The sequence below is a fragment of the Macaca thibetana genome, chromosome 1, assembly GCF_024542745.1.
Source record: "Macaca thibetana thibetana isolate TM-01 chromosome 1, ASM2454274v1, whole genome shotgun sequence".
Lineage (NCBI taxonomy): Eukaryota > Metazoa > Chordata > Mammalia > Primates > Cercopithecidae > Macaca > Macaca thibetana.
In genome coordinates, this window is record NC_065578.1 from 137,863,102 (window position 1) to 137,879,406 (window position 16,305).

A 16,305-nucleotide genomic window follows, 5' to 3' on the forward strand; every position below is an offset into this window, starting at 1 on the left:
TCTACAGTTAGCTATATACCTATTACCCTTAATTATCAAAATGTAATAATGTTACTATTTTGCTGTTATTGCTTTTTTGTTCTCATTTTACAGATAAACTGAGACAAAAAAACAAGTTATTTCTTTCATATGTCTACAACTATAGGGTAACAAAGCTGGAGTTCTAGCCTATCTTTGTCAGGTATCGGAGCCTTTGCTTTCAAACACTGTTCTATATTAGACTATAAAATCTTTAAAAGAGATTTCAAAGCAAACATACCTTTGTTTTTTGTTCTACTTGAGGGCCAAGAATCAAGAGCTCTTCTTGCATTTCTGTAACTAGTGTGGTTGCTTCCAGGATTGTGGATAGACCCATATGGAAGCGATCCCTGAAGAAGAAAAAGTATTAAGAAGGTGTAAGATATAACACAATTTGGCAAATACAATTTGATAATATATAAAAAGAATTACTCAAATTATGGCCAAATGGAGTTTATTCTAGAGATGCAGGACTGGCTCACTATTTGAAAGTCAATCAATATAATCCACTATAGTAACAAGCTATAAAGAAGAAAATTCACTGCTGCATCAGCATCCATTGATGCAGAAAAAAAATTTGATAAAATTAATGATGACTAGGAAGAGGGGGAAATTTCTCAACTTGGTGAAGAACAGATGCTGTTAAAAATAAAATGGACTCAAAGGAAAAACTAATAATGAGAAATGGGCATTTGAGGCTCAGCTCCCACTGGAGCACACTTAAGACAGGCAAATTGGGCTTTAAATGTACTAATTCTCCATAAGGGTACCTTTCATTTAAACAGAATATTTAATTGTAAGTTTTGGGGTGGGAAAGAGGACCAGATAGGCTGTAAGAGACCCAAACCATATAATTAACTCTTCTCGCTTTTTCTCCCCCAACATCTACCCCTGGGAAACTGGACTACTGAAATTTCCAAGTAGCAAAGAAGAGTTGAGCAGTGGGAGACTATAACCTGTCTTTTGCCACCGAGATATGCTTGCTGGATATAACCAGTTATGGATGTTGATAATAATGATTATGCATATAAGGTGATATAGCTCTTAAGACTGTCCTTGCATGGCCCACGCATTGGGGGTGGAAGATGTCCTACGATAGTACAAGGTACGTACGGAAGAAACTGCTGAGTGATCTAGAGTTGTGTTGTGGGTAAGACATGAGGAGGACTGGAAAAGGGGTGAATGACTGTGATAGGGACTGGTCATACTGATTACACAGCTGTGAATGGAGAGCTACAACCCTGGGTGATGGGGAGGGGACACCTTAGATCCCAGGAGGTTAGGAGTGAGAGGAAGGTTCATTAAACTCTCTTGACTCTCACCTGTAAGGCATCTGGCCAATTTTCTCAGACCGTTGACATTATCCTTAATTTAACTGCTGACCAACAAAAATCTTAATCTAAGGACTCTCAGAAACCTCTTAGGATCTGCTGATCCCAGGAGTGAACAACTTTTCCTTGAAACGGAACAAGATTAGCTTTCTGAGCACTGATGTGATTCTCTTTAGCCTCATTATTATATTCAGACTACTTCAACTGCTCTAAAATGAACTGTTGTTGGATTTATCATGCCCTACCTGACCTTGTTAACAAAAACTTAATAAAATTAGACCCCGACCCCACATTAGCAAAAAGCTGCTATTGAGGTTGCTACTTCTTATGTAAATGTCAGGCCTATACTTACCTGCGGCACACAAATTAGTTCACACTCTCCAGCACGAGCGCTGATGAAAAATCACATTGCACTGGACTTCCTGCTGGCTAGTTGAGACAGAGAATGTGCAATGGCCAATACCTCTTGATGCACTTGGATTAATAACATTTTTAACTGGCTTAGCTCCAGACAGGGAGCTTGGTTGTGGTCTATCCTCCAAGTGGGAGTCACAGTCATGATCACTCTCATACAGTGTTCCCTATGGCAAATGGAATGAATCTGGCCCAGGCCCCAATCAGAGTAATTAGTTAGGGTATCTGACGGAGTGGGCTATTTTAAAAAAAGAATTATTAGCTAGATACATGAAAGGTTTAGGAGATGGACTTGGAGGGGAATAGTTCCACCATGGTGCCTCGGCAGCCTTTCATGTCTCCATATAGGTTATATAGACAAGGCTTGGCTGCAGTTGATCTAAGTGTTGGCAGGACACCCCTGATCTTTCTGGAACACAAAAATGTGGGGCGCTTGTGAGTAGATGGTACAAGGCCATTTCCTACTAATTTTCCCATCTTCCTGGAAGATTGTCATAAGACAGTTTTCCAATGTCTCCTGTATTCTCATTAGCAGTGAGGTCTGCTGCTTCATGTTTCTTCCCATGCCTCCTCAGGTACCAATGCTGGCTATAAAACTGCTTAGCAGGTATTCCACTATCGATGTTGTAGTCATCTGAAGCCTTTTATTTTGCTGTCATCCCATGAGACAAAGGACATGGGGACTGGTACTGTTAGTTACTCTTGCTTTCATTACCCATGTAAGAAATAAACTGTCGGAATGCAACAGGGACTAATTGTTTATTTACTGGCCAAGTCTGTCAGCCTTGCCTTGACAGGGGCAGCCTTTGAAGGCACACAGGGCACACAGGGGGGATATCAACCTTATCTCCTTTAAGATCTTCTGCAGCTTCTGGCTTTTTGTCCCACCAAAAAGGCAGATTTGGCTCACCATTTTGCATTTGTGTCTCTTTTCGCAAACAAAAACACCAATATAAAATATATTTCTGATTTGTTCTCAAAGTCTTACCTCTTTGTTTGCATCTCTTCTTCTCGTGCCCTCAAAATGTGTGCAAATGTTTCCATAAATTGCAAGTAGCTACTGGGAGTGGTATAATAAAATCTTCCAGTTTCTTCAAAGTATTTTCTGGTCAAGTCTTTCATGCTTTTGTGGATTTGGACACAGGTTGGGGCAAGTTTTTCTTTCAAGTTCTGAAGAATAATAATTTTTAAGAATTAAGAGAAAGCAATCCAAATATACATAAAAAGAGAAAGTTGAACACTTGGAATTAATTAAAATAGCTTATTATTTCTGAGATCTGGAGATGTAGAGAGAGCTCCTGGATGAGCAGGACAAAGAAAATATGAGTTTTTTTTTTTGTTGTTGAGACAGAGTCTCGCTTTGTCACCCAGGCTGGAGTGCAGTGGCCGGATCTCAGCTCACTGCAAGCTCCGCCTCCCGGGTTTACGCCATTCTCCTGCCTCAGCCTCCCGAGTAGCTGGGACTACAGGCGCCCGCCACCTCCCCCGGCTAGGTTTTTGTATTTTTTTTTTTAGTAGAGACAGGGTTTCACCGTGTTAGCCAGGATGGTCTCGATCTCCTGACCTCATGATCCTCCCATCTTGGCCTCCCAAAGTGCTGGGATTACAGGCTTGAGCCACCGTGCCTGGCCAAAAATATGAGTTTTAATTGTTGGGATGGTGGTGGGGCAACAGTAGAGCTAACTATGAATGGCATGCCACACTCATCCTTCTAGGCTTTACCCCTATGTTACTCTCACTTTTACTATAGTCATCCAAAGATTTAGGGCATTGGTATCAATGGCCAAGGGTTATAATGTTTTATTTGTCTTAACATTTTTTATTTATTTTTTATTTTGAGACTAGGTCTTGCTTTTTTGCCCAGGCCAAAGTACAGTGTTGTAATAATAGTTCACTATAGCCTCAAACTCTTGGGCTCAAGAGATCCTCCTGCCTCATCCTCCCATGTAACTGGGACTACAGATGTGTGCCACCACAACTGGCTAATTTTCTAAATTTTTTGTAGAAACAGAGTTTCACCATGTTGCCCAGGCTGGTCTTGAACTCCTGACCTCAACCAATCCTCCTGCCTTGCCTCCCAAAATGCTGGGATTATAGGTGTGAGTCACCATGCCCAGCCTTCTTTATCTTTTATATTTCTTTCTTAAAGTGGTTATCAATAGCAGGATACTCAAGGAAATTTCCTTAAAATAAAGCTACAAAAATGCAAGGACCCAAAGGATGTGCAGATGAGCAAAACCAGACTGCGAAGAATATTCTCTTTGCCTGGATTGGGAGATAATTCTGATTTAGACATAAGCTAGTCCTGATGACTCATCTCCAGTCCAAGTCTAACCAGTCACTGGTCACTTTTAACTCAGCTGCATTTTTTTTTCTTCTGGTTCTACCCCGTCTCTGTCCTCCTTGGCCTTTGCTTTCCTTGATCACTTAGACAAGTAAGGATGCAATCCCATTGGTCCCATAGGACCTAGAAATGTCCTACATTGAATTTCAGTTCTCTATGCATTTACAGCTCCTTTGGTCAACACTTCTTACCCCCTTTGCTGTCAGCTAGGTCTTATGGGATCTTCAGTTTAGTCACTCCAGAATAGGTTCTTTCTTACTGTTGGCTCATAAATTCTGAGTTAATTTTGTGTTGTGGCTTGTGCTGTCACTGCTTTGCTGACTTGCTGTTGTAGCCAAGCCAGAACAATTTACAAGGAATACACAGAAGGTTGCAGCATCCTTACCATAGAATCTGGTATGCAGAATGGAGACTGTTTTCCTTCATAGAAATCTGCTGTTCCACCATGTGGACAGCATAGTGAAGAGACCCAGGCATTGCAGAATCTGAATCTGGGCATCTTTGAAATAGGGTGAATTCAGGGGTACAAGAGATGGGGAATTAATAGGGAATCAATGTAAACACTTGATCCATTTTATTATAAACTGGCTTAGAAATGCCTGTTTTTGTCCATCTAGGGTTCCTTGCTCTTCAGAGGCATAATACCATCAGATGCTGTCAATAAACTGAAACCTTCACTTGTATTAAATATTTACCTCTCTGTTCTCAAAATTGACTTTTTCTTTTAAGAATGAGTTAGCTACAATAAGGAGAGCTTCTTCTGGCCACCTCTCGTACCAATCGATCGTGCAGGAGCTAATCATAGAAGGATATACTCTACAATTTTGGCGGAAGCTAGGTCCTTCAGGACTCATGATCACAAAAATATGAAGATTTTTATATATTCTCTGAAAATTAATGAAAATATAAATTGTTAAAATGTAATACACTGTTTTGAAAAAATATTACATTAAAAATTTCATGGAAAACATATTTCAGATCTTTCCTTCGTGGGTAGACCAGAGATTGATCATTTGTGCATGGACTGCCTGCCATAAACAGAGCCCTTCCCAGGGAAACTAACAGTAGGGGAGGCACTGGACCCAGAACACCCCTTGCATAAACCAACTCTTATGACGGGGGCTGGTGCTAGAGTTCTGTTCAGTAGGGGACTTTATATCAGATGGTGCTGGGTCTGACTATTTAACTCTTTGCTCTGGGATGGTGTGCATTTAAGACCCACAGAAACTCAAAGTGAGAAAATGGTCAGATGAATTAGAGCTGAAAGAAACAACCTGACAATAAGAGTAGAGCACCAGAGGTAGTAATAAAACTCCTATAGCTAAAGGATTACAGCTAAGCAATATGAGACCTACACAGTTTTACAGGCCCTAGGCTAAGTGCTAGTTTCTTTGCAATTTGCCTTCAGCCCTTTTCCTTATAAGACCTGGCTGTGCTGCTGCTGTTGCTGAATTCTTGGCAAGACTGGCAACAGGGCACAGATTCCTTCTTCCTTATTTCCAGATATCACTTTGCAATAAGTCCGCATTACTGAAAACAGCCTCAGTGAGTTAGTGTTCCTTTTAACTCAGAGTCTAACTGTACAAAATATTAAGTATCAAGCAACTTATTTTGTCAAATAAATATGGTAAAGCTGAAAGAAGACTAAAAGGTAAGTGTTTTTCCTCTTTTTTGTCTTTAACAAATTTATAAAGGCAAATAAAACTTCTCAGTGCAAAATTCATGCAATGTGGAAATGTTTAAAGTAAAAATGAAAATACCTCTCTTACACATTCCCAAAACTTCTACCTAGAGATATCAAATGTTAGCAGTTTAAAGTGTGCCTTTATTATTTGTTATTATTGTACGACATGTCAAATTAGTTTTGGAAGCATAGTATTATATATATTATACATATATCATGTATATAATTAAAATTGATTTCTAACTGAGATTCTTGGTTTATTTATTCATTTTCTGGAGTACTTCTCTGCACTCCAAACTGAAATTTCTTTTTTCTTCCTTATTATTTAAATCTAATGAATAAACCAAATATAGTAACAAGGCACAAGAGTGCCACAATTGTCAGGATAAATGCTATCCTTCTTTCTACGATGTTATTAAAAAATCTAACTAAATCTAAGGATATCCACTCATATTACCTTGTTCTCTATCAACTGTGGAGTCATTTTTGGAATTTTTAAAACATCTTCTTGTGACAGGTTACTAAGTATCTGTTTGATACTTAGCAATGTTGTTACTAAGGTGAGAAATGGTGGATGGCCAGATTCAATTTTTAAATTGCCCTATGATAGACAAAAACTAGCACCAGAAATAAATCCACCTGTGGTCCTTCCCCAGTGAGTATTCTAGTTTGAGTAATCATGTCCATATATTCGCTAAGCCACTGGTCAGTCATCACGTCTCAAAGACACAGAAAGTTGAGTTCATTTTGACTAATCTATATCTCTCGTCAAACCAGTTTGTTCACAGCTCCTCTGCTGCTGAGTTCATTCTGAATAGCACCTGCTGTATCCAGTCAATTTCTTTTTGTATCCATCACCTCCTGGTCAATTCCAGGACTATTCTAAAGGATGAAATGTTTCTTGTTTCTTGCCTTTCCAGACTTGTTACCAAAAAGATGAAATAAGAACATCATTATCTGAGAAAGAATCTTTGTGTAAGAAATACTCTTGGGATTTTATTTTTCATTTTATTGCCTCCTGCTGGTATTATTTTTTAAAATCGTTGATAGCCAGACAGGCTCAGATTCATGTAAGTTTTTGACCTACCTAAGGATATGGTTTGTCTGTGGGTAGGGTACTCATTATTTTACCTTAAAAACTCATATAAAGATCTAAAGAAATTATATCCAACTTAAAAATCATGTACAGAATTATAAACATGGTCTACTTTTAACATGACAATTTGATAAAGCCAAGTCACAAAAAAGTACCTTTTGAAAGAGTGAAAGTAAAGATTGCCTATTATCCATATGACCAGACTGTTCAGTAAGAGATCTGATTTTCATTGCAATAGAATCCAGCTCAACATTTTCAAACAGGTCAGGTATTCTTCCTGAATTGATGATGTAGTTCAAATCTTCTAAAAATAAATCCTTAGGCAAAACACATATTTAATCAGGAATGAGTAAATTATTCATATATTCTACCCTAACCACATCAATTTGAGAAAGCAAGAAAGCAATAGCGATTAAGGAGAACTGAGGCTAAGTGTTTTTTTTTTTTTTAAAGCTAATATCCCCCACCTGCCACCTTTTTTTTTTTTTTTTTTTTTTTTTTTTTTGAGACAAAAGTCTTACCCTGTTGCTCAGTCTGGAGTACAGTGGCATAGTCATGGCTCACTGCAGCCTTGAACTACTGGGCTTAAGCCATCCTCCCACCTCAGCCTCCCAAATAGGTAGAATGAAAGGTGCATGCCACCATGCTTGGCTAATTTTTAAAATATTCTTGTAGTGACTCGGTCTCTCTATGATGTCCAGGCTGGTCCATCTTCCCACCTTGGCCTCCCAAAGTGCTGGGATTATAGGCATCAGCCACTGTGCCTGTCCTAAGACTAACGTTTTCATTCAAACCCATCAGAATATTTTTTTCTGAGTCAAAATAAGCTTCATTCATCCATTCATTCATTCAAACATTAGAGAAACATATACTTGGTATGGAGAGTATGCCAAATAGCTGCGACAGGCACTGAGAAAAGAGGTATGGAGGAGTGGGTACAATAATGAATTAGGCAGGAACCCAGTTCAGGCAGTTCACAGAAGCCCTCAATACATCTACATTTGCGATTGAATAGTAGTAGACAAACTAGAAATAACATTGCTGAAGGATTATTTTAATTTAACTGAATTCATATCTATATAGGACCTCAAATTCAATGGAAAAGGTAACAGATGAGAAAAAGTAGGAAAACAAACTCTGCCAGAAGAGTTATTATAAACATAAGGACATTTTGCTTTTGAGAATAAATCCAAGATTTCTTTAAAAAAAAAAAGCATTTAAAAAAGTAGGTAGCATTAGTGACTCTCTTCAGGAGACTGAGACACTCATAGGTTCATGGTATTTCAGTTCAGGTGGGGAAGGGCAGAGAGCTTGTGGGGAGCTCTCCAGTAGAGGCCAACAGAGGTAACACAGGGCTAACTTATTTCCTGTCTCACCTCATATGTGATGGAGAACTGCCAAAGCTTGTTACACACTGATAGTTACGCACTCTTTTTGGGTCACATGAAAAGCAATGATATGGCCAGAAGAAGCCTAGAAAGTGTGGGAAACAGATCCAATGATCTCGAAGTCCTGAGTAACATGAGAGTAGAGGAGCCATGTTCATTTCAGCTTTAGCCTGAAATGATTTTCTGAAACTGATTTATTAAATTAGAACAATGGGCTCCTGGCATGGGAGAAACTACATCTAAAATCCAGAAAGAAATTTTGTGGCAGAAACCTCAACTGGATCAACAGAGCTGGATATTTAAGTTTGGTGAAGGGAGACTATATAGATATAGCAGAAATCCTGGAGGAGTATAGTAGATATGATATGGCATTTGGATTTGCTCTCAAAAATATGACATGAAAAAAATAACTCAATGGAGAAAGGCCCAGCACTAAGAGAAAAAACAGGATGAGGGGTTGAAACAATACTCAATAACTACATATGTCTGGATCAAAAACAATAAACAATGTTCCCTTGAAATTTTGTCACAAGAGTAAATACAATCTGAGGTGACATTCCTAATTTTGTCTTGGACATGGAAGAGTATAGTTTGTGAAAAATAACAGAACTGAAAAAAAGTGAGTGATTAGCAATTTTTGCTTGTACATAAATATAGTATATTCTGGGCCTGGCGACTGGCCAGATGGCTGGCTAGAAGTACTTGGAAGTAGTCTTCCCCATAAGAAAGGACCAGTGTAACAAATAAACAGTTAAGATTTGACTAGAATGTCAGTGGGAGAGTGCATGAGTACAGTGAGAGGATGGAGAGGTACCTGTGGTGACTGGAAGCCCAGGAGGACAATGTGGAGGCATCCTGCCTCTGCAGCCCTGTCTCCCCTGTCCAGATCAGCTGGGAGTCAAGAGGGACTTCTCCTGGTGAAGACAAGGTAAGCAGAAGAACCCCACCAGCCCCATTGCCATTGAAACACCTACAGTCATTATACAGGACAATCTCAGAGTACTTTCTAGTCCTGGGCCCATTTTAGGGAGCTGCTGGAAATTCTTGCAGCTGCATTGCTCTGGATCGGGAGCACAAGGTGTGTACTTCCCACCCACCCTCACTCCCCCTGTGAGCCAAGCTACAGCAGCATCGCACCATCTTGAGACCAGAGCTACCTCTGGAGTGGGCCCTGCTCTAGGGGCCAGTAGCCATGCAACTCTCTAGCACTGGGACTTCATCTTCATTCTTCCACCAAGTCCCCATGGGTGGCTCTATGCCACAACCCGAGGTGTGCAGAGCCTGGGCCCAGGATTGGCTTTGATTGTGGTCCTGCCAGCAGAGAAACCAATCCCCAATGCCTGCACTTTTAGCCAGAGGAACAATCTGGCAGTCCCATTTAGGGTGACCCTACCCTTGAGCTGGCCAAACTGCTGTGTACTCTTCTTGAAGTAGGAGGGGTCCCAGAGCCACTGAACAGCTGACACATTCTTGGGCTGGCAGAGTGCTACATGCCCATGCCCAGGACCTGAGAAATAGCCCCACAAGTGCCTCCACTAAGGACATGCCCCTGGCCTGCCCAACAGCTCTGTGCCCACAATCAGGTCCTGAGAAACAGCCTTACAGGTTACCCCTGAAACACATACCCCCAGGCTAGCCAAGCAAACCTTTGCCTGCATCCTAAGCCTGAAAAATAGCTCCGTGGGTTGCCCCTGGCAGACACAACCCCTTCAGGCCAGCTGAATAGCCATGCACCCATATCTCAGGCTTGAGAAACAGCCTTATGGGTCACCGCTGGTGGGCACACTCCCAGGCTGGCCAAGAAGCATTGTGCTTACCTCATGGACCTAAGAAACCGCCCTGTGGTGCATCCCCCATGCTGCAGACATGCCCCAGGCCTGCCTAATGACTCTGTGCCTGTGCTAAGGGCCTAAGAAACAATCCCATGGGCAACCCTGGCAGACACACAACCAGGCCAGCCAAGTAACTGTATGCCTATGCCCCCAGCTAGAGTAGTAGTCCTATGGCTCCAAATCAAGTGAGCCAGATCCCGAGTTGGCTGATTCACTGCATGCATGCACATGCCCCTGACATGAGAAACAGCCTGGTGAGCCCACCTTCAGCAAAGTTGCCCCATTGCCTTCACAAACTCTCACAGCCTAGGCTGCTGAGACATTTGCAAATGTCACCAGCACGGATTACAACTGAAGAAACTACATGGAGACTACACTACTGTATCCATCTAGAATCAAGTCCATGCACCCAATGACTGACACTGTAAAACCCATACCTATGAATAAGTCTTTCCTTATGAAAGCTACTCCATAAAGTTGGAAAGGTGATTGTTTTTCGAGATGCATAGAAATCAATGAAGGGACACATCAAACATGAAAAAGCAAGCAAACATGAAACCTCCAAAGGAACACAGTAACTCACCAGTAACAGGTCGCAATCATAAGAAAATATACAAAATGCCAGAAAAAGAATGTAAAATAATAATCTTAAAGAAATGCAATAAGATACAAGATAAAGATTGACAATTCAACAAAATCAGGAAGACAGTTCATGGTTTGAATGAGAAATTCAATAGGGAGATATATATCATAAAAAAGGATCAAAAACACATCCCAGAGCTACAGATTTCAATGAAAAATATTATAATTGAGAGCTTCTATGACAGATAAGACCAAGCAGAAGAAAGAATTTCTGAACTTAAGGGCATTCCAGAAGAAGAGAAGGGGAAAGGTGTAGAAAGCATTTAATTAAATAATAACTGAAAACAATCCCAAGTCTTCAGAGAGAGTTAGTCATACAGATCCAGAAAGCTCCAATATCCCCAAATAGATTCAACCCCAAAAAAGTCTATCTGAGGAACATTACAGTCAAACTGTCAAAATTCAAAGACTAAGAGAAATTTCCAAAAATGGCAAGAGAAAAATGTCATCATATAAATGGGAAACCCCAGCAGAAGAACAGCAGAATTCTCAGCAGAAACCTTACAGGACAGGAGAGAACAGGATGAGATATTCAAAGAACTGAAGGAAAGAAACTGCCAGCCAAGAAAAGTATATCCAAATGCTATCCTTCAGAAATGAATGAGAAATAAAATCTTCCCAAGACAAGCAAAAACCTGAGGGAATTCATCATGCCTAGCATAGCCTTACAAGAAATGCTCAAGGGAGTCTTACAAGTGGAAGTGAAAAGATGATAACCACCATTATGAAAACATGCAAAACTATAACACTCACTGGTAGAGCCAATACACAAAGGGGAAAAAAGAAAGGAATCGAACCCTATCACTCCAAAAAACAAACAAACAAACAAACAAAAAACAAAAAACAACAACAACAACAACAACAAAACCACCCACCACAAAAATCAATGATAAGAAAGGAAGGATATACAAAACAACCAGAAAACAATCAACAAAATGAGATAAATAGGTCCTCATCAATCTATTATAACCTTGAATTTAAATGGATTAAATTCCCCATACTATTAGAACCTCCATACTATTTGCCATAATGGCTGTACTAGATTACATTCCCATGTACTAGATATACATGTAGCCAACAATTATATTTTAAAATGCTCAACATCACTGATAGTTAGAGAAATGCAAATCAAAACCACAATGAGATACCATCTAACACCAGTCAGAATGGCTACTATTAAAAAGTCAAAAAATAGCAAATGCTGATGAGGTTGTGGAGAAAAAGGAATGCTTATACACGGTTGGTGGGTGTGTAAATTGGTTCAGCCATTGTGGAAGACAGTGTGTCAGTTCCTGAAAGACCTAAAGACAGAAATACCATTCAACCCAGCAATCCCATTAGTGGGTATATACCAAGAGGAATATAAATCATTCTATTATAAAGACACATGCATGTGTATGTCATTGCAGCACTATTCACAATAGCAAATACATGAAATCAACCTAAATGTTCATCAGTGATAGGCTGGATAAAGAATACATGGACATATACACCATAGAATACTATGCAGCTATAAAAAAAAAAAAAAAAAAAAGAAAACAAGACCATATCTTTTGCTGGGACATGGATGGAGCCGAAGTCATTATCCTTAGCAAACTAGCACAGGAACAGAAAACCACATACTGCATGTTTTCACTTATAAGTGGGAGTTAAATGATGAGAACATATGGACACAGAGGAGAACTATACACACTGGGGCCTTTCAGAGTGTGAAGGGTGGGAGGAGGGAGAGAATCAGGAAAAAAACTAATGAGTACTAGGCTTTATACCTGGCTGATGAAGTAATCTGTACAACAAACCCCCATGACACGTTTACCTATGTAAAAAATTTGCACTTGTACTTCTGAACTTAAAATAAAAGTTTTTTTTTAAAAAGAGGTTTTGGTAGAATCTTTACATATTTATAAGACCATGTCATCTGGAAATGGGCAATTTTACTTCCTCCTTTTTAACTTGGATGCCCTTAATTTCTTTCCTTTATCTAATTGCTCTGGCTAGAATTTCCAGTGCTATGTTGAATAAGAGTGGTGAGAATGGGCACTCTTTTCTTGTTTTAGCTCACAGAGGAAAAGCTTTGAGCTTTTCCCTATTCACTATGATGTTAGCTGTGGGTTTGTCACATATGGCCTTTATTGTGTTGAGGTACTTTCCTTCTATAGCTAAGTTATTGAGAGTTTTTTTTTTTTTTTTTTTTTTTTTTATCATGAAGGGATGTTGGATTTTATTTAATGCCTTTTCAGCATCTATTGAGATGATCGTAGTTTTTTCTCTATATTCTGTTTATGCAGTGTATCATGTTTATTGATTTGCATATGTTGAACCATCCTTGCATTCCTGACATAAATCCCAGTTGATAATGGTGTATTATCTTTTTGATGTGTTGTTTGATTCAGTTTGCTAGTATTTTGTTGAGGATTTTTGTATCTAGATTCATCAGGAATATTGGCCAGTAGTTTTCCTTTTTCATCATGTCCTTGTCTGGTTTTGGTAACAGTGTTAAGTTGACCTCATAGAATGAGTAAGGAATAATTTCCTCCTTAATATTCTGGAATAGCTTGAGAATAATTAATATTAATTTGTCTTTAATAGTTTGGTAGAGACTGGGAGCAGTGGCTCATGCCTGTAATCCCAGCACTTTGGGAGGCCAAGGCAGCCAGATTACCTGAGGTCAAAAGTTCAAGACCAGCCTGGCCAACATAGTGAAACCCAATCTCTACTAAAAGTACAAAAAAAATTAGCCAGGTGTGGTAGCAGGTGCCTGTAATCCCAGCTACTTAGGATACTGAGGCAGGAGAATTGCTTGAACTCAGGAGTCAGAGGTTGCCATGAGCTGAGATGGCACCACTGCACTCCAGCCTGACTCCATCTTAAAAAAAAATAGTTGGTAGAATTTAGCAGTGAGGCCATCCAGTAGTGGAATTTTTGTTGTTGTTTGTTTGTTTGTTTTTGGGAGAGCTTTTATTACTGATCAATCTTGTTACTTATTATAAGTCTGCTCAGGTTTTCTATTTCTTCTTGGCTCAATCTTGATAGATTATATATGAATTTATTCATTCCCTCTAGGTTTTTTAATTTATTGATGTGTAGCTATTCATAATAGTCTCTAATAATCCTGTGTATTTCTATGGTATCCATTGTAATGTATTCTTTCTCACTTCTGTTTTTATTTATTTGGATCTTTTCTGTTGTTAGTTTGTCTAACTAATAGTTGTTTGGTTTTGTTTTTCTTTACAAAAAAACCTTTTGGTTGTGTTGATCTTTGGTATTGTTTTTTATTATCAATTTCATTTATTTTTGCTGTGATTTTTATTATTTATTTCCCTCTACTAATTTTGGGTTCATTTGTTCTTGCTTTTTCTAGTTCCCTGAGATGCATTGTTGGGTTATTTATTTGAAATCTTTCTTTTTTTATGTAGGCATTTATTATTATAAACTTGCCTCTTAATACTGCTTTTCCTGGACCCCTAGGTTTTGTTATGTTGTGTTTCCATTATCATTTGTTTTGAGGAATTCTTAAATTTCATTCTTAATTTCTTCCTTCATCCATTTGTTATTCAGGAGCATACTGTCTAATGTCCATGAATGTTACAGTTTTGAATGTTGCTCTTGTTATTGATTTCTAGTCATATTCTATTGTATTCAGATAAGATACTTGATATGATTTTGATTTTTAAAAATTTGTTGAGACTTGTTTGTGTTCTAACATATAATCAGTCGTGCAGAATGTTCCATGTGCTAATGAAAAGAATGTGTATTCTGTGGCTGTTGAGTGAAATGTTCGTTAAGTGTCTGTTAGGTCCACTTGGTCTATGGTGCAGTTTAAATCTGATGCTTGCTGATTTTCTGTCTAGATGAACTATTTAATGCTGAGAGTGGGGTGTTGAAATCCCCAACTATTATTGTATTGGGGTCCATCTCTTCCTTTAGATATAATATTTGATTTATATATCTGGGTGCTCCAGTGTTGGGTACATATATATTTACAATAGTTATATTCTCTTGCTGAATTGATTACTTTATTATTATATAACGTCCTTTGTCTCTTTTTACAGTTTGACTAGAAATCTGTTTTATCTGATAGAAATATAGCTACTCCTGCTTGTGTTTGGTTTCTGTTTGCATGGAATATCTTTTTCTATCCCTTCACTGTCACTCTATGTCTGTCTTTACAAGTGTGTTGAATTTCTTGTAGGCAGCATATAGTTGGGTCTTGTTTTTCATCCATTCAGCCAGTCTATATCTTTTCTTAAAAATAGAGACAAGGTCTCACTATGTTGCCCAGGCTGGTCTGGAACTCCTGGGCTCAAGAGATCCTCCTGCCTTGGCTTCCCAAAGTGCTGGGATTATAGGGGTTAAACACTGCACCTGGCCAAATGTCTTCTTTTGAAAAGTGTCTGTTCATGTCCTTTGCCCACTTTTTTATGGGGTTGACAAAAATCTCTTAGAACTGATAAATGAATTCAGCAAAGTTGCAGGATACAAAAATCAGTAATGTTTCTATATACAAACAGCAAACTAGGTGAAAAAGAAATTAAAAAGGCAATCCCATTTAGAATAGTTACAATAAATAAAATCAAATACCTGGAAATAAATTTGAACCAAGGAGATGAAAGAACTCTACAAGGAAAGCTGCAAAACACTGATAGAAGAAACTGAAAAGAGTACAAACAAATGGAAAGACACCCCATGTTCATGAATCAAAAAAACTAATATTGTTAAGATGACCATACTACCCAAAGCAATCTACAGATTTGTTGCAATCTCTGAAAAAATGCCAATGATATTCTTCACAGAAATAGGAAAAATTCCTAAAATTCAAATGGAACCACAAAATATCTCAGAAATCCAAAGCTATTCTTTCTGAGCAAAAAGAACCAAAGGATCCAAAGGTCTTTCTGAGCAAAAAGAACAAAGTTGGAGGCATCACACTACCAGACTTCAAAACACATTATAAAGCTATAGTAACCAAAACAGCATGGTATGGGAAAAAAAACAGACACATAGACCAATGGAATAGAATAGAGAACCCAGAAATTAATTCATGTATCAATGGCCAACTCATTTTTGACAAATGCACTGAGAACATACAACGGAAAAAAGTCAGTCTTCAATAAATGGTGCTGGGAAAGTTGAATATCCATATACAGAAGAATGAAAGTAGACCCCCACCTCTCACCCTATACAAGAATCAACTCAAAATTAATTAAACAGCTAAATGTAAGACCTGAAACTAAAACTACTGGAAGAAAACAAGGGAAATGCTTCAGGACATTGGTCTTGGAAAAGAATTTATAAATAAGACCTCAAAAGCGCAGGCAACAAAAGCAAAAATAAACAAATGGAATTATATCATACTCAAAAGGATGGTAAATTTCCTTCTGTATAGCAAAGGAAACAATAGAATGAAAAGACAAACTACAGAATAGGAGAAAATATTTGCAAATGATTCATCCAATAGAGGATTCATATCCAGAACTCAAACTTAACAGCAAAAACAAAAAATAAAGAACAAAAAACAAACAAAACATGATTAAAAAATGGGCAAATGATATGAAC

The 16,305-nt window shown here is 38.5% G+C and overlaps 1 protein-coding gene across 7 annotated transcripts in view; it reads right to left on the reverse strand.

Moving 5' to 3' along the window:
- The window catches only part of DNAH14 (dynein axonemal heavy chain 14), a 506,458-nt gene that overhangs the window by 106,474 nt on the left and 383,679 nt on the right, over window positions 1-16,305 (reverse strand). For 5 of the 7 annotated variants that reach the window (XM_050760305.1, XM_050760207.1, XM_050760198.1 and 2 more), the window contains 4 exons: window positions 7,043-7,204; window positions 4,803-4,994; window positions 2,752-2,933; window positions 260-368 (listed from right to left, as the gene is read on the reverse strand). The exons of the other annotated variants lie outside the window; for them this stretch is intronic. In XM_050760305.1, coding sequence (XP_050616262.1) covers window positions 260-368; window positions 2,752-2,933; window positions 4,803-4,994; window positions 7,043-7,204 — 645 coding nt within the window. The remainder of the gene's footprint in view (window positions 1-259; window positions 369-2,751; window positions 2,934-4,802; window positions 4,995-7,042; window positions 7,205-16,305) is intronic. 7 annotated transcript variants of the gene reach the window in all.